A 19,132-nucleotide genomic window follows, 5' to 3' on the forward strand; every position below is an offset into this window, starting at 1 on the left:
GCTACCCCCCCAGCTCTTTCCCACCTCCTCCCTCCCCAGAGGGGGAGGGGGGAAGAGCCTTCAGCCAATGAAGGGAAGGCTTTATTTCTCTCCTATGAAGCAGAAGCTAGGAGAGAATGGCCGGAAGGAGCTGTGATGGTAGATACAGGAAGCAGCATAGTCAGCTGTTCTTGGGCTGGATTGACACCCCATGCTCTAGGACAGTGATGGCGAACCTTTTAGAGACCGAGTGCCCAAACTGCGACCCAAAACCCACTTATTTATCGCAAAGTGCCAACACGGCAATTTAACCTGAATACTGAGGTTTTACTTTAGAAAAAAAACAACTCATACATTAACTTAAGATGATCCAAACAAAGTAAGGAAAGCAATCCCAAATGCTTTCATTTACTTAAAATTATTTGGCAGAGAATTAGACACTTTAATGATGGTCTGGGCCTGGCTGGGGTGATGGCACGCGTGCCCACAGAGAGGGGCTCTGAGTGCCACCTCTGGCACCCGTGCCATAGGTTCGCCACCACTGCTCTAGGACATCTGTTCAGGCCTTTTGGAACTTATTGTTGCAGAAGGACTTTAATTTTGGACTAAGAACAGAGAGGGTCTTGTCTGCTTACAGCTCTGTCTGAATATTTTTTTTGGATACCACGGTTTTAGGAATGTCATGTGATGGGACATAGATGGGGGGGAGTTAACATGTAAACTGCTTTCTTTAAGTACACTTTGGGCAGGAAAGTGGTTAATAATTATACTAAGCTCAATAAATAATAAAAGGACAACTGAATATGCAGTTTTCACTTCAATTGCTGCTACCTGAGAAAGACTCCAACCAGCTGCATTGTTAGTGTAAAATCCCTTCCCCTTTCTTCCTGGAAGGGCCGACCAAAACAAGGGAGTGGAGCTGAAACTTGCTTTCGCTTTTGTTGCCTGGCTGACTTTGGCTCTTCCTTTATCAGAAAAGGCAGCAAAGACCAGAGAAGCTTTTTGAATGGACAAAGGAGAGGCCTCCCCCTCCGGAACCAAGCCTCTGTCCACCCTGTGAGTTTACAACCTCTACAGATACTTCAACCCCGCCAAGATCAGGAACGGTAAGCCAGACTCTCTCTGCTATCCGTCCACCACTCAGCCTCTCCTGCATTTCAGCAACTCTGCTTTAGTGATCAGAACCGACATTGTTTCAAAATACCAGGTTTTAAAAAAATGTGGGCGCAGAGCAGATTTAACTGAGGGCTGCAAGGAGAAAGAAGCCAGCAGTGTCCCTGCTTTTTCTTCCTTTGAAGCCATAAATCCAGCTGCAGTTCAGCCCTGCAGGAAGATTCACAGCTGGTCTGTCTCTGTCTGCTCTATCCCAGATTCCATTTCAACAAAGCAGTGTAATTTAAGAGCGTTTCTTACTGTTACTGGTTACAGTACAGTGAGTACCGTGAGAGCCAGTTTGGTGTCGTGGTTAAGGGAGAATCGGGTTTGATTCCCCACTCCTCCACTTGCACCTGGCTGGATGACCCTGGGCAAGCCATAGCTCTGATAAGAGCTGTTCTTGAAAAAGAGCCGTTTCTGTCAAGAGCTCTCTCAGCCCCACCTGCCTCACAGGGTGTCTGTTGTGGGGAGGGGGAGGGAAAGGAGTTTGTAAGCTGCTCTGAGACTCCATTGGGTAGTGAAGGGTGGGGTATAAATCCAATCTCCTCCTCTTCTTCTATTTTTACCTCACAGGGTGTCTGTTGTGGGGAGGGGAAGGGAAAGGAGTTTGTAAGCCGCTCTGAGACACATTTGGGTAGTGAAGGGCGGGGTATAAATCCAATCTCTTCTTCTTCTTCTACTTGTTACTATCAATATCAAACAGGTGCTCTTTTAAAATACAAAAGGGCTTTGTGTCTTTGGCATGCACAGCTAGGACAGCAGGCACATTTACTTGCTTTATGATGTTTTCCACGGAGTACATAACAGGAAGAAGCAGGTGAAGTGTTTGCCTTCCCTTCAAGTAGATCAGGGGTCTTCAATGTGGTGCCCATGAGTGTCCACGAATACATTTTCTGGAGCCCACCCAGTGTCTTTAGAAAGTGGATGAGGCTTTTGCCCGGCAAGCCTTCTGATTGGCCATTGGAGGTTTGATTGGCTGTGCAGATTTTTTTGATATTAATAAAGGGGTTGTGCAATATCTTTTGTGATATTTTAAGAGACGATACTTAGATGTTTTCATACATGATGTATTATGGCTTATATGATAAATAATATATGGTGAATAAATTGTAAAAATATAAAACAAAAAATATACAAAAATTATTTGAGATATTCGTCTGTAGCACAGTATTTGCTGATTGACGGTAAGCTGTGGCAGCCATTTTGTGACTGGCTCTGCCTCCTGAGGCAGCTATTTCCTGGCAGCCATTTTGTGGCTGCACCCATGATACTGTGTCAGAATTCTGAAGGTGCCTCCAAGCTCCTGATCTGGACACTGGGTAAAAAAAATCACATCCATATTTTTTGCTTATTGTGCCATGAATATATCTTAGTTTCTTCATCATCCTCATGTTCCCTCTGTTGTTGTTAGCTATATTTCAACTGATGTCCCCTTCCTGTACCATCCCTAAATATTCCTCCCTTCAAGAGGGAATATACTTGGCGGCTGACCCTTTAGCTGTCGAAAGGTGCCAGAGCCCTGCCAGAAAGAAAATTGGCAACCCTAAGAGGACCTTCTCATCACAGAACTTGAAAGTTAATAAATGAAAGAATGAAAATTTGAGTGTCACTATTCAACTTAACATAAGAACATAAGAGAAGCCAATGTTGGATCAGGTCGATGTTCCATCTAGTCCAGCACTCTGTCACAGGGTGACAGAGTGCTGGACTAGGTGCCATCAGGAGGTCTATCAGTGGGGCCAGGTGCCATCAGGAGGTCTATCAGTGGGGCCAGGACACCAGAAGCCCTCCCACTGTTGCCCCCGCCCAAAGCACCAAAAATACAGAGCATCCCTTGCCCAAGCCTGTGAGTTCCTATCTATACCTCGTGGCTAATAGCCACTGATGGACTTCTGCTCCATATGCAGGCCCGTAGCCAGGATTTTTTTAGTTGGGTGTCTGGACCAAGGACAACCCCTCTCCCATTCTCAGGCGCTGAACTCACAGCCACCTGGGGCCCTCGGGGAACTCACCGGGTCCTGGTCCTTTGTTAAGGCTCTTTAGCATCTGGGTTCCCTTTGAGGATGTACGTAGATGTTCAGCAAGTACTCCTGGCACAGCAAATTTTTAAAAAGTCTCTCTGCATTTATTCAAATTGTTCAAATAATGAAGAGTGTTTGCTGGGCAGAAACCACTCACAAATCACAACATTGGCAAAACAACAACAACACTATACTCGTGCTGGGCAGAGGCCTAGTCTCTGAATCACTAAATACTTGGAGGCTTCCCTTTGTGGGGGTGATCTTAGAACTCGACTGTCTCACTCAAAGGCTTAAGAAAGAGAATCTGTTCTGATAGGAACGGTCCTTGGTATTCTGCTTGAAGCTTTGATTCAAGTCTTCTCCGATAGCGCTGCCGTCCCGATAGCTAACCTGCTGAGGCTGTCCGGCATCTCCCTTTTGTCAGCCCCCATGACCCCTGTTAGTCAATCAGGGCATAGTTGACTAATCCCCATTGCTAGCCGGGAACCAGATAAAAGCATCTCATGCCAGCTGGTCAAGGCCCCCAGGTGCTTTTAATTAATGCTTGGCCCCAACAGGCTGCAACTAACCTGTAAGAGCTTACAACTTGATCGCACTTAATGAAAGCCTCAAAATCTACAAGTCCTGATCAATGTTCCCCCTAAGCGGAGTTAGTGTGAGCTAGCTCACAGTTTTTTAGCCTCTGGCTCACACATTTTTGTCTTAGCTCAGGAAAGATGGCTCCAGAGCAAACTAATTTCTACAGCAGCCAAATCACTCACTCACAACTTTAATGTTAGTAGCTCACAAAGTAGAATTTCTGCTCACAAGACTCCACAGCTTAGAGGGAGCATTGGTCCTGATCCTTACAATGGGGAACATTTAAATTTCTTAGGGGGCATTGCTTAATCAAATTAAAGGAATACCCGGCTCCTTCCCTGCACCAACCACTTCTTGGGGGCCCTGGGCTGGATGGCAAGTCGTGGGGCATTGCCAGTAAGTCGGGGGGGGGGACTACCCCCAAGATGCCCACCTTTTATACTGTTTTGTTGTTGTTCAGTCGCACAGTCGAGTCCAACTCTTTGCGACCCCATGGACAAGATCTCGCCAGGCCCTCCTGTTTTCCGCTGTCCTCTGAAGTTTGCTCAATTTCATGTAGTTGTCCCTCAAAAGAATAAATCTAATACACAAGGCTGCTGAATACAGATTCTGAATATTGTCCACCTAGCTCATTATGGTATTCTCCTGCTGGCAACTACTTTCTGGGGTCTCCAATGGAGAAAGACCTTTCTCAGGGCCCCCTGCCTCTTCCTCTTGTCACATGTTGCTCTTCAGTGGGGAGTATAACAGTCAGGACAAAGAGCCTGGAAGAAGCCAAAGCTCAGTTACCTGAATTTACTGTTGTAGGCCTGGCCAGCCAAAAGGGGAGCTACTCACTCTTAGATGAGTACATTCTCCAATATAGTTAACTGGGCTAAGGAAGGCATGTTTTTCTAACACGCAGAGGAGTGGGTTATATCACATCATGAACCTCACAAATTGAGCTGGTTTCTTTAGACCCTAAACATTTATGATGGCTTGTGGTTCATGAAATGAACTGAACCACATTCTCCCAGTTTGTGCACACCCCTAAGCATGTCTGGGTACCTTTGACCTTACAAATGAAGCAAGTGAACTGATGACCAAAGCCAGGGCCTTTTTGGTGGTGGCACCATGTCTCTGGACAGTTGTTCCCAGGGTATCTGGCTTTGTTAGTGTTGATCCACACTAGGGTGAGGAACTTCCTCTTTTTTGGAGGTGAATTGTGTTAGATCGCGCTAACAAAGGACTCGTAGAGTGATTCAGCAAGTGATTCAGCTTTATTAGAAGTAACGAACAAGCACTAACTCAGTAAGAAACCAGAACAGAAAACAGTGGGAGCTTATGCTCCTTTTAAACATAACCGGGCTAATGTAGCCACGCCTATTTACAAATAACAACCAATGAGATTGCTTGGATAAGGGCCAATGGGAGTCTTTCCCTCCTAGGGAATGGTATCGTTCTGATTGGTCGCTGTTACGAAGCGACCAATAGGAAGTTCGCTCAGAGGAGCCCTGGTCTGGCTCGAAGCTTAACATAGGAGTCCTATGAGGTGATTCATGTAATCAGTTCAATACATTACAATTCCTCCCCCCTAAGTTAAGCCATCATCCCAATTGTTTTATTATTTACATACATTCAAGTCATGCTGTTGTACATCAACTGTTCCAAAATACTTTATTACACTCGTAGTCTTTTAGATAAGTCGGCATCTGCCGCGTACGCTGAGACCTGCGAAGCGGTGCAGGCTCTATAGACACACAAGGTTGTGAGTCACTGTGGGGTTCACTACAGCCTGGTTCAGGCACAAACTCTACTGGGATTTCAGCCCCGCACACAGGGTTCTGCCCTGACTCGGGGACAGTACCGGGCCTTTCGGTACTCACCGCCTGCTCTGGGGGTCTCCACTCAACATCAGGGGAATCAGCCGTCGGAGAGTCAGCGCTGTCCCTAGCCCAACGTCTCCTTAACGGATCTATGTGGCGCCGCCATATTCGACCGTCAGCTAACTGCACCACATACATTCGAGTACCCACAGAGTCGGATATAACCCCAGGAAGCCACAAGTGCCCGTTTGCATAATTTCGTGCGAAAACCTTGTCCCCTTTTTCAAACATGCGCACCTTCGGTTGCGCCGTGGTACGCTCGGATTGCTCTTCAGTGAGGTCTGGGTGCATTCGGTTCAAACGGGTCGTGAGTCTCCGCCCCATTAACAATTCGGCCGGACTACGGCCTGTAGCACTACAGGGGGTGGTGTGCTGCAGCAAAAGAAAGGAGCCCAGCCTCTGGCTCCAGTCCCCTTCGTCCATTTTACCCAGGGCCTCTTTGGCCGTCCTGACCATCCGTTCGGCTTGGCCATTAGATGCCGGATGGAAAGGGGCCGAAGTCATTTGGCGTATGCCATTACTCGTGAGGAAGAGCCTAAATTCCTCAGACACAAATTGAGGCCCGTTGTCACTGACGATGACGTCAGGCAACCCGTGGGTGGCAAAAAGTCGGCGGAGCGCATGGATCACAGCAAGTGATGTGGTCGATTTCATATGCACGACCTCCAGCCATTTGGACATAGCGTCCACCACAATTAGGAACATTTGCCCTTGGAGAGGGCCAGCAAAATCTATATGCAATCTGGCCCAGGGTTTACCAGATGACTCCCAGCCTTGGGGTGTAGCTTGTGGGGGATCGGGTCTGACTTGCTGGCATTTGGGACACCCTCGTACCCATTCTTCGATCTCTTTGTCCAGCCCCGGCCACCAGACATACCCTCTGGCCAACGCTTTGGTGTGTACCATACCGGGGTGACCCTCGTGCAGCGACTCTAACACTCTCGTCCTGAGTTTGTCAGGAACCACCACCCTGTTCCCCCATAATACACAGCCCTTAGAAATGGATAGTTCATTTTGACGGCTTTTGTAAGGGCCGAACTCCGGTTCAACGCTTCCAACCGGCCACCCCCTCCAAACCCAGTTTAATACTCGGGACAGCACGCTATCCTTGGCCGTGTGTGCTGCAATGTCCCTGGATGATACCGGGGGTCGAGGAAGCTCCTCAATTGCCAAGACCTCACAGGCGGGGGCAGGGTCTGCGCCAATGTCCGGCACCGGGCACCGGCTGAGGGCATCCGCATGCCCAATCGCTTTCCCAGGCCGGTGCTCTAAGTCAAAATCATAAGCCTGCAAAAATATCGCCCATCTAAGCATGCGTGGGGACATGATGTTTGGCAATTGCTTATCGGGCGCAAAAATCCCCAGTAGCGGCTTGTGGTCAGTGACCAGCAAAAATCGTCTGCCAAAAATAAAATCATGGAACTTTTTGACAGCCGCTACCAACGCCAGACCCTCCTTGTCTATCTGGGCATAGTTCCGCTCTGCCGCAGATAGTGATCTAGAATAAAAAGCGATAGGCGCTTCGCTCCCATCAGGCATCAGATGGCTTAAAACTGCGCCTACTCCAAACGGTGAAGCGTCAGCAGCTAACACCAGGAGCTTGTGTTCATCATAATGCGTGAGTACGGCATTAGATGTCAGCAGCTCCTTGACTCCCACAAAAGCCTTTTCCTCGGCCTGCCCCCACTTCCATTTTGCCTCCTTGTGCAAAAGCGCGTGCAAAGGGGCCGCCACTGATGCCTTATGCGGTAAAAACGCATGATAAAAATTCAGGAGTCCTAAAAAGGATTGGAGCTCCTTCTTACTCACCGGCCTGGGGGCGTTTTGGATTGCAGATACCTTCTCATCCGTGGGGTGGACTCCCTCTGCGTCAATGCGAAACCCCAGGAAGTCCACACTTTCCACCCCGAGCGTGCATTTTGAGCGCTTAACTCTGAGGCCGGCATTTTGAAAACGCCTGAGGACCTCTTTAACCCGGTCCAGTAGTTCCTGTTCAGACCCGCCCGCAATCAGCACGTCGTCAAAATAGGGCACTGTGCCAGGTACCCCCCTTAGTAGACGTTCCATGAGGCCCTGAAAAATCCCAGGTGCTACGTTGACCCCGAATTGCAGCCTGTTCACTTTAAAAGCCCCTTGGTGGGTTACAATTGTTTGGGCCTCGGCAGCCTCCGGGGTGACAGGCAACTGCTGGTATGCCTGGGCCAGGTCAAATTTGGCGAAAATCTTGCCACCCCCCAGGGAAGCCAAAATGTGGCTTATTACCGGGACCGGGTACGAATGTTGCTGCAGCGCCTTGTTAATCGTACATTTGTAATCGGCGCATAGTCGTATGGACCCATCTGATTTGACAGGGGTTACGATCGGGGTCTCCCATTTGCTGTATGGTACTGGCTCTAAAACCCCTTGCTCAACTAGTTTGTCAATCTCTTTTTCCACCTTATGTTTGAGAGACACAGGTACTTTCCGATACTTCAACCTAATAGGTTTGACTGACGGATCTAAGTCAAACGCAACCGGGGGGCCCTTGTACCTTCCCAACCCTTCGGCAAATACATCAGGGAACAGGTCGTACAGCATGCCCCATTTATTTTCAGACATCCTGTTAATCCCAGAAATACCGATGCCCAATGGCTCAAACCAATCTAACCCTAGCAGGTTAACCCGGTCTCCCTCTGCAATCAGGAATGACAGTTTAACACATTTCCCCTTATACTCAACAGTAACAGAGTCCCGTCCGGCCAAGGGAATTCGGTTGCCCTGGAAGTCGGACACTCTGGTTCCCGCAGGCTGGAGCCGCCGCCGGCTTCGGTTCGGGAACAACTGGCGCCAGGACGCGGCAGAAATCACCGTCACGGACGATCCTGAGTCCACCTCCATTGTACAGGGTCGGCCGTCGAGGAGTGGAGTCACGGTGATCTTGCCCTGGCTGCTGGTGCGATTTACGGCCGATGCGCTCGACAAGGTCGCCGTCAACTGGCAGCTTGCTTCCGATGCTGAGGAACGGGTCTTGCCTTGGGTGCTGACTGGAGTGCCCCTCTGCGCTGACCGGTTGTTAGTTGAGGGATCCTTCTTCGCTGATCTGCAGACTCTGGCCAGATGACCACGCCGCCCACACGCTCTGCAGTCGACATCACGAGCCCAACAGGAGCCGCGCTGGTGCTTCCCGCCACAACCGGAGCAAGGCTTGACGTTGGTAGTCTTCGCTGGGGTCCGCTTGCCTCGAACCGCGTTGACGTCATCATCCGCGTCTTCGCCCTCGCTGTCTCGTTGAGCGTGTATACTGGGCTCTGCCACCCGCTGGCGGACCTCCTTCGTGGACTTCTCCGCTGCTTCCGCGGCCACGGCCTCTTCGTAGGCCACTGCCCAGGTCAGGGTGGTGCGGGCGAACAGCCTCTGTTGCAGCCTTTCATCTTTGAGACCGCAGACGAGACGGTCTCTGAGGGCTTCCTCCACGTTGTGGAAATTACATGGCCGTGCGGCTTTGCGAAGGGCCGCCACGAAATCTGCGATGGTCTCGCCTCCGGCCTGGTTCCGCTTGTAAAAAGCGTGCCGGCAGGCGATCTCCGACGGTTGTGGAGAATAGTGAGCCTTAAGCTTCTCCGTGATGTCAGCGTAGGTGACAGTCTTTATATCAGTTGGGGCCACCAACGACCTGGCTATGTCGAAGGTCCCCTTCCCGCAGGAACTCAGGAGGCATGCTCGTTTCTTCGCCTCATCGGTGATGTCGTGGGTCTCCAGATGGAACTCGAACCTGGACAGGTAGGAGTCCCAGTCTTCTGAGGAGGGTTCGAAGCACTCGAACTTCTGGCTTCCAGCCATCGGGGGAGACTTGGGCACCGGAGCTGGTGGCGCCTCCGCCGGATCGGCTGCTGTGCTCTGCTCGCTTTCTTCCGAGTCCGAAGTGTGGATGTCCGCAGGGCTGCCTACCTGCTCTAACATCCCACCTTCGTCGCCAATTGTTAGATCGCGCTAACAAAGGACTCTTAGAGTGATTCAGCAAGTGATTCAGCTTTATTGGAAGTAACGAGCAAGCACTAACTCAGTAAGAAACCAGAACAGAAAACAGTGGGAGCTTATGCTCCTTTTAAACATAACCGGGCTAATGTAGCCACGCCTATTTACAAATAACAACCAATGAGATTGCTTGGATAAGGGCCAATGGGAGTCTTTCCCTCCTAGGGAATGGTATCGTTCTGATTGGTCGCTGTTACGAAGCGACCAATAGGAAGTTCGCTCAGAGGAGCCCTGGTCTGGCTCGAAGCTTAACATGGGAGTCCTATGAGGTGATTCATGTAATCATTTCAATACATTACAAATTGTGTTTAGCAGGGTTTTTTTTGCTCCGATTTGTTTTGCAACCAGCTACAATATACCAACAAATCACTTTTTGGTGATACATCAGTTTGGTATAGTGGTTAAGACCACGGACTCTAATCTGGGAGAACCGGGTTTGATTCCCCACTCCTCCACATCCAGCTGCTGGTGTGACTTTGGGTCAGTCACAAGTTATTTCAGAACTGTTTTCGAAAGAGCAGTACTCTCAAAAGAGGTCTCTCAGCCCCACCTACCTCCCAGGGTGTCATGGGGAGGGGAAGGGAAGGGGATTGAAAGGGGAGACTCCTTTGGGTAGTGAAGGGCAGGGTATAAATCCAATCTCCTCTCCCCTCTCCAATGTCCTTATTGTTTTGTCCTTCCAATAGGCTGTCTTCTAGTGAGATTGTCTTCTGGTAAGCTGCTTTGGATGCAAGATTCTTTTTGAAAAGTAGGGTATAAATACATTTATGAATAACAATGGGAAAGACTTAACGCATCTGTTAAGGATTTGTTTTTCTACCCAAGCAGTCTAAAGTAAATTGTCCCTCCCATACAAACACACAACGGAATCCAGATTGTCAGAGTAAAATGTGATGGGAGCATTGTACGGAGGAGTTAACACAGTATTTTTATTTATTTTTCAGGCCAACTGAATCTTCAAGAAGAGCCATGGGTGGGAGAAGTTCGACACAAGTAAGCAGTGAAGCTGAAGAGAAGTCTGCCAAGGAACAAGGAAACTTCTCAGATCTAACTGCATCAGGAAAAGCCACACTTGACATTGCCATCACGGGACTGACAGGTGCTGGTAAATCGTCCCTTGTCAATGCCTTGCGGGGTCTATCAGATTTTGAAGATGAGGCAGCCCATATTGATGTGATAGAAGGAACAACAGAGCCAATAGGTTACCTGCACCCCACCATTCCAGATGTCACAATATGGGACCTACCAGGAATTGGGACACCTGATTTTAAAGCTAAGGAATACCTGGAAAGAGTAAATTACAGCCAGTATGATTTCTTCATAATCGTTGCTTCAAATCGCTTCACCGTCTACGACATCCAGCTGTCCCAGGCAATTCAGAAAATGAAGAAGCAGTTCTGCTACGTGTGGTCCAAAATGGACATCAGCATTAAGAATGCCAAACTGCATCCAGACTTCAATGAGGAAGCAACCCTTCAAAAAGTCAGGAAATATTGCCTGGATAATTTGGTGAAGGCTGGTATTTCTTCTCCGGAGATTTTCCTAATTTCCAGTTGGTTTCAGGAAAAGTACGATTTCCCCCTCCTGCAAAGGACTCTGAGGAGACATATCTTGAGACCAGCTGACAAGTATGTTGGGTTTAATCAATTCTTGATTTGATTTTCTTTGTGTATGATTAAAAGTGTGCCTAAAAAAATGCAGACCTGGTTTGAGGGTGAAGGAGGGGGCAACTGCATGGATTAGAATTCACTATTTTTTGTACCTTTACCCCAGTTTAGAAGGCTGCACAATACTTTTAAGCATAGGTATAAGCAGGGCTATATTTGGGCAGGAACGCACGGGAACGGAGTTCCGGCTGGCTTCAGAGTTGGCCACGGCCAATACAGCCAAAACGTCTGTGCATGCATGGGTACAGAGGGAAGGCCTGGAGAGTGACCCCCCTGGCGACTCCAAGGTGGGCAGGCCAGCCCCCCCCCGGAAGGATCAGGGAGGCATTTAAATGCCTCCCCATGCCTTCCCCAGCCTGTCCAAGGGCCGGCTTGCCCGGATGCCCCACAACCACGGGGCGCCCAGGCAAGCCAAGGAAAGACATGGGGTGTGGCCTAATATGCTAATGAGCTGTGTGTCAGGGTGTGGCCTAATATGCTAATACGTTTCTGCTGTTGGCTGTGGCCTACTATGCTAATGAGTTTCTGCTGGGCTTTTTCTACCAAAAAAGCCCTGGGTATAAGTATATTATGACAATCAAATATATTCTATATATTTAGTACGTATAAATACACTAAATGAATTTAAGTCCCACTCTCATATGGCAAAATCAATGCACCTTTCTTTTCCCTCACCAGGTTTTGTGACTGCGGATTGGTGAAATGACCACGGGTGGAAAGAACAGTTATGACTCTCTTTCCCAGGGAGTGGCTCTAATCCCTCTGGGGCTGCATTTTAGGGTCAGAAAGAATTTAGGACTAGGGTTCCAACCACAGAATCACATCTCTTTTTGATGCAGAAAACTGATGAACAGAGTTCCAACTTTATCTTTGGATGCATTTCAGCATTATGCAGAAGGCTGCAACAATTGCAGGATCTCTGTAGACCTACTGTGAATCTCTAAAACCGATTCTATTTTGAAGGGCACCTGGTGGTTGCATTGGATTTTTCTCCCGATAAGATCCCTGTTCTGGTGGCTTTTCTGATAACTGTTGATGGTTGTTGTTATTGCTAGATTCAGAGGTCATTTCCAGCAGGAGCACACAGGAGCGGAGTTCCGGCAGTAAAGAGCCCAGGGGGCGGGCACATGCAACAAGCCCCACCCCCTGCTCCCAGCAGCCCTCAGTCAGAGCAAGAAGCAGCCAAGTAAGCTGCAGAGCCCCCCCCCAGCCCCCCAGTCCAAAACAGGCCAGTGGCACCTTTAAGACCAAGTTTTATTCAGGTACAAGCTCTCCCTCCTCTGTGAGGACAGATCTGCACATCCCCCCCCAATAGCTAGCAATCCAAAACAGTCCAGTGGAGCCTGAGCGGTGGGTGTTGCCTTCTGACACACTTCCGGTGATGTCAGAGGATGTGACATATGCAAAAAAGTTATGCTAATGAGCTCCTGCACCTTTTTTTCCCTACGAAATGACCCCTGGCTAGATTTATTGCTGTTTGTTACTACTGACATCTCTCCTGCTGGGCTGCTGCTACCTCTGGTGGTTTCCTGTTCTTAGGTTTTTAAGGATGGCAGTCTCTTTCAGGTTTTTAAAACTTTTATCTGTAAGCAGCTTCAAGTACTTGTTTAATAGACAGGTGAGGGTAGGAACTTCCTAAAACTTCCTAAAGAGAGTACATATTTCTTTTTTGTTTCTTAGATCAACCAAACCATCCAAAGAAAGTGGAATCCGTTTTATCTTCCTCCAAAAAATCTTAAAAATCGACCTTTCAAAGCTGAGGGATAAACTGATGAACAGAAATCTTGAGGAGGTGGCTGAGGAAATTCGTCAAGAATTGGAGGAATTACAAAATGCCAAGCTTGACATTGCCATCACAGGAGTCTCGGGTGCTGGCAAATCATCCCTTGTCAATGCCCTGAGGGGCATGACAGATTGGGAAGAAGATGCATCTGAGGTTGGAATAACGCAAACAACTATGGAGTGTCAAGCCTATCCACATCCCTTATTTCCAAACGTAACCATATGGGATCTACCAGGGATTGGGACCCCTGAATTTAGACCAAAGGATTACCTAGAGAAGGTCCATTTTAGCCAGTATGATTTCTTCATGATTGTCGGCTCAGAACGTTTCACTGAGAATGACGTCCTCCTGGCCCAGGAAATTAAGAAAATGAAGAAGAAATTTTACTTTGTGCGCTCCAAAATGGATGACAGTATGGCTGCCGAAAGTAGGAATCCAAACTTCGATATGGACACATCCATTCAGAAGATACGAAAACATTGTTATCATGAACTGACAAAGGCAGGAGAATCTAATCCAAGGGTTTTCCTCATCTCCAGGCGAGATTTGAGTATGTATGATTTCCCAGATCTGCAAGAAACCTTGGAAAATGACCTGGATGATCTCAAGAGACATGCCTTAATTCTGGCTATGCCCCTTTTCTCCAGAAAAATCCTGGAAAAGAAAAAGGCTGCTATGCATGCCCTTATATGGAAACTTGCTATTGTATCCAGTGTTATCGGGGCGATTCCTGTCCCAGGACTTTCTTTGGCTTGTGATCTTGGCATCTTGGTAGCAGCGCTGCTCCGTTTCTACAAAGTCTTTGGCTTGGATGAAGAGTCCCTCCGCAGAGTTGCAAAAGTGTTTGGCAAAGATTACCAAGTGCTAAAATCTGCTATCAAAAAGTCTCCCATGTCTAGTGAGATTACGCGCAAATTTGTAGCTGGCCTTTTGGCCCGGTCATTGCTTTGGGCCAGTGTGAGAGTAATAGAACTGGTCTTGGATTTTGTACCAGTGTTGGGGTCTCTGGTTGGAGGAGTTAGTTCCTTCGTCACCACATTCTTCATGCTGAGGAGTTTCCTGAAAAATATTGTAGAGGATGCAGAGAATGTTCGGGCAAAAGCTACTGAGCCTTGACCATCATGATGTTCCGTCACAAAAACCCAAGACACCAATTGGGAAAGGAATCTCAGGTGTAAAATGTGTTGAATTATTCACAGGACCAGAACTCAAGAATGAACGAATAAGGAAACTGGATTTGAATATCAGATGAGAAGGTTACTTTTTTTTAATTGACCCCCAATATAATTGAACGTTTTAGTATGAAATAACAAAAAAAATATTCTGTCTAGATGGTTCCAGATCTGAAGCCTCCTTTCCCCCTCCCTGCTGGTCCAAAGAGCCATTCAGGGCCTCTGAAGAATTGCAGGCACAGCACAATTCAAATCAGAATTTTCTCTTTTAAAAAGATACACGCTAGCTAATAGTATGTTTTTGTGACCTTCCTTTGCCTGCTTTGCACAGCAGCCCTTAGTCTGTGACAAGCTTTTTACCATAAATCATCTGTAGCCAGCATGGCCATGGCAAATATAACACATTTTTGAACTTTTACTCCTTTGATTTCAGTACCAGTCTTTGCATTTCATTAATAAATCTAACTTCTCATTCAAGTAAAGTGTGTGGTCTTCTGATTCAAGGGGGGGGGGGGTTCGGCTTAAGACTCTCTCCTGCCACACATTAACTCCTGGGTTCTCTCAGTCAAATTCAGGTTTTCAGGGCATTTAGGGAAGTGGGTGATTGAAGACTCGAATCTCACAGAGTGGCTTCTCACTTGGATCTGTCCCCAGTAATCTATGCCAGTCTGGCTGTTCCATAGCTCTCTAGGTGGAAGCAGGCTTTGGTTTGGGTGCATTCAGGGCCAGAGGTAAAGCTGAAGTCCTTAGATACCCATCAAATCCCATTTCACAAATTAATCCATGGCGTGCTGGGGAGAGGGGTAAAGATTCTTTGAAGAACCCCAGGGGCACGACAAATGTTCCCACTAATTTAACTGGGGCAGACAGTAGTTCATCTGGCCGATGATGCTCTTGGATTACTCTTAGCTTGCTCTTTAGCAACAGTTATTATTCTTATTAGTATTTGTATCATCAGCACCACCCTCATTTATAGCCTTCCTCTCTCACTGGGGCTCAAGGCAGATTACAAAATTCGATCAAAGAGCACATATCTCTAATTGAAGCAAAATACCAGTGCAGTGGGCTAGGACTGAAGAGCTGCAAAAAGATGCAGAAAAACCCACAAACAAAAAATGCAGTAGATTTCGGCAAAGGACTACTGAAGGCGACACAACTAAGGGTGCCGTCTGTAGGATACCTGTGACAAGAGCCAGGTCAGGAGTCAGGGGTTGCCAGGACCCCGCTGACCACTGATGGGGGATGGGGAGGTAGGATCCAGATTGGGAAACGAGGGCAATTAGAGTGGGCGAAGGTGGCCCCAAGGCCAAGCGCTTGCCTCTCCCCCCCCCCGCGCCCACAGGAGCCAAAGGCAAGGCTGCTCTCAGATCCAAGCCCCTGTTTAGCCTTGCCTCCCCCCCCACCTGCCCAAGCCACCAGGAGTGCCAAAGGCAAGGCTGCAGCTCCACCCTCAAAAACCCTGCTTCCCCCAGGCACTGTCCCCAGTCCTCCAGGAAATTCCCAAGCCAGAATTGGCAACCTTGCCGTATTAGAACCAGACATGGAACTAAAGGAGAAAGCCTCCCTTCGTGGGGAGGGGGGGGAGTTGATTTGGGATGGTTCCGAGCATTGTTTGGGTCCTGAGATATGTGAAGTCTGGCTCAGAATTCAGGCTGTTCATGCATTTCTCTGATGCTTATCAGCCTGGAAGGCGGACACTCCCCCTCCCTGCTGCTCACAGCCTTTTCTTGTCAGGGCAGCCGCTGAGAGGAAAACGAAAGCTAAAGGCCGCTCTTGGCCTAGGCAGCTTCTATTTCTTGTAAATCAGCTGACTGAGCAGCCAAAGTACAGGGAGGAGGAGTAAACAAGGCGGCATTCATGAGGGAGTGAACAAACAGTTTAGCTGGATTTCCTCGTCCAGTACACAGCAACAGTTACAGAGATGGCGACATAACCCAACCATATTTTAACTATATCAAGTATAAAGTAATTATATTAGCATACATACCTAATGCTTAAGAGTATATTATTGGACTGATTTTGGCCCCAGTCTTGTCTTTTGTATATAAGGTAAAGGTTTCCCTCGCTCGAAAGCCAGTCGAATCCGACTCTAGGATTGCGGTGCTCATCTCCGTTTCAAAGCCGAAGAGCCAGCGCTGTCCAAAGACATTTCCGTGGTCATGTGGCCGGCATGACTAAACACCGAGGCGCACGGAACGCTGTTCCCTTCCCACCGAAGCGGTCCCAATTTATCTACCTGCAATGTCTTGCTTTCGAACTGCTAGGTTGGCAGGAGCTGGAACTAGAGACGGGAGCTCACTCCGTCATGTGGCAGACTCGGGTCTCGAACGGCTGAACTACAGACCTTCCACAGCCTGCAGTTCAGCGTCTTAACCACTTGAGCCACCGCAGCTCCTGGTTTGTATATTGGGGAAGGCCAGTTCAGAGTTGCCCCTGGGCAGCCCTCAGATGGAATCTGTGCCCTCCCGATTCCTGGCACCCCTTTGCTATCTGTTTCGGAGGCTTTGGAAGGGCCTTAGCAACACCAGGCGCAACATTTTGACTGATGATGAAATGAGTTTGTTCCTCGGAGCCCTTTGCAATGCAAACTGAGGCCTGGCTCATGAAAACATTGGCTGGGATACATTTTGCCAGCCTTTGAATTGCCCTTGGACTCCTGTTTGCTAGAGGCCGGAGAGGCAGCCGGCAGGGATGCCAGCCTCCAGGTGGGACCTGGGGATCCCCCAGAATTACAGCTCGTCTCCAGACTGCAGAGAACAGTTTCCATGGAGAAAATGGTGCTTTGGAGGGTGAACTGTAGGGCACTGCACCCCAATGAAATCTCTGTCTTCCCCAGGCTCGACCCCAAAATCTCTAGAAATTTCCCAACCTGGATCTGGCAACCCTATCCTCCTTGGTGGCCAGGGAGGAGCTGGCAACACTATGTGAATGGCCTCAGTCGAACACTCCCCCCCCACACATGCAGCTGCTGGTGTGACCTTGGGTCAGTCACAAGTTCTCTCAAAGCTGTTGTTGCAAGTGAAGGGCGGGGTATAAATCCAATCTCTTCTTCTTCTTCTACCTTTTTCTCCAGGGAAACTGACCCCTGTTGTCTGGAGAGGTGAAGTGTCATTCCGAGAGAGCCCCAGGCCCCACCTGGAGGCTGGCAACCCTAATTAGTCCATCCAGCCCAATAGCCATTTCGCAGTGGGGAACTTTCTGGTTTCCCATTCATTCACTCCAAAACTCCCCCTGGAAATGGGGCAACCCCACCTCACAAAGATAGGCTGACAACACGAGCACTGATTCCTATTTATTCATTAGTGATGCCATGTCAACCTCCAGGTGGCGGCTGGGGATCTCCCAGCATTTTAACGGGACTTCAGGTTTCAGGGATCAGTTCTCCTGGAGCAAATGGCTACTGTGGAAGGTGGACGCTTGTCTATGGCATATGTACCATATGGAAGTCCCTCCCCGGGTTCTCCCCTCCCCATCTCCATGAATTTCCCAACCCAGACCTGGCAATCCGACTTCATATGCACCTCTGCCCATTCCCATGTGTAGAAAGGGTGCTCAGAGGGACTGGGAGAGGCAAGCAACACCCTCTTATCCCCCCCCACACACACACGTGTCTCAGCCTTGATAATTCCTTCTATCAGAAGCTGACCAAGTTAAAAATGAGAACACCTTGAGGAAAAAGGGGGAGGCAGAGTTTTGTTTGCCTTTACCCACGTGCAGTGCTCCCTCTAAGCTGTGGAGTCCTGTGAGCAAAAATTCCACTTCCTAAACTACCGAAATTAAAGTTGTGAACAGGTGATTTGGCTACTGGAGTTGGCTCTGGAGCCATCCTCCCGGAGCTAAGACAAAAATGGGTGAGCTGGAGGCTAAAAAACCGTGAGCTAAAACTCACACTAACTCAGTTTAGAGGGAACACTACCCACACGCTTCTTTTCCTGGATTACAAAGCCCCCCTCCGTTTGTCCTGTCAATTAATTTGCACATGAAGAAATACTCCCGGAATAAACACCTGCCGTCGCCTCCCTCTTTGTAAACCCGTGTATTCATTTTGTTTCTCTTGGGCCTGGCTGTATTTTTATCCCCCTTTCCAGCTCTGATTTCCGACTGGATTCAAGCGGGAAAGGTAGATCCAAAATGATCTTCCGAAGCAGGAACGGGTGGGGGCTCCTCAGGAGCAACCAGAAACCCCCCCCCCCGACTTAAGGCAAAGGCGGCGCCCCCAAGTGCTGCTGCTGCAGCTCACCCCCCACCTCTCCTTTAAAGTCTTCCTTATCTCCAGGCCCTGACTGGAGGTTGGCAACCCCATAATTGGTGGGCGGGGGGGGGGCAGAAGGCAGCCTCGCCTAGTATACAAAAAAACCTGGAGCCGGCCCTGCTTCCCCACTGATTCTTTGGACCCTTGACCGACAATGAATACGATGTTTCCTTTTTGGGATATCCCCCCCCCCCAAAAAAAAATAATCATCAAGAACGGCACTTGAGGAAGCCTCCTGTGAACAGAATGGCTGTTCTCTCTCTCTCTCATCTCCTTTCCCCCCCACGGGGTCCCAACCCTGACGTTGTCCTCATTTCCCCGTTTTACCCTCAACAACAACCCTGCGGGGAAGGCTCGGCTACCAGCTCAAGGTTACGCAGAGAGCTTCCACGGCAGGCGCGAAGCCTGGAGTCCAGCCCACAGTTAGGCGCTCGGACCCCTTCGCCACGCCGCCGACCTCCCTAACTTCCATCCTCCCGGGCGCGACGCGAGAACGGAGATACTTTCGCTTTCGCTCTCCGCCTACCCCGGGCTTTTACGGCTACCAAGAAGCGCAGGGAAGGCAAGAGGGGCTTCGGCAAGTGGGGAGGGAGAAGGAGAGGAGAGCGCCCACCGCCAAACCCACCGCCCACCCCTTGAATTCGC

General features: G+C 49.0%; 2 protein-coding genes across 2 annotated transcripts; one reads left to right on the forward strand and one right to left on the reverse strand.

The window, feature by feature from the left end:
- Positions 1-925: 925 nt before the first annotated feature.
- Positions 926-14,668, forward strand: LOC107114831 (interferon-inducible GTPase 5-like). Its single transcript, XM_015416429.1, has 3 exons — positions 926-1,085; positions 10,558-11,241; positions 12,961-14,668. Exons 2-3 carry the CDS (start codon positions 10,583-10,585, stop codon positions 14,177-14,179), a joined length of 1,878 nt encoding a protein of 625 aa, XP_015271915.1. The 5' UTR covers positions 926-1,085; positions 10,558-10,582; the 3' UTR covers positions 14,180-14,668.
- LOC107114838 (uncharacterized protein K02A2.6-like) lies at positions 5,873-6,586 on the reverse strand (the record flags this gene model as incomplete). The annotated part of the gene is made up of 1 exon (XM_015416439.1): positions 5,873-6,586. A coding segment is annotated over one exon (714 nt), but the record flags the coding sequence as incomplete, so codon positions are not given.
- Positions 14,669-19,132: the final 4,464 nt, after the last annotated feature.

The sequence above is a fragment of the Gekko japonicus genome, unplaced genomic scaffold, assembly GCF_001447785.1.
Source record: "Gekko japonicus isolate JY-2015 unplaced genomic scaffold, Gekko_japonicus_V1.1 scaffold2726, whole genome shotgun sequence".
NCBI classification, from domain to species: Eukaryota; Metazoa; Chordata; class Lepidosauria; order Squamata; family Gekkonidae; genus Gekko; species Gekko japonicus.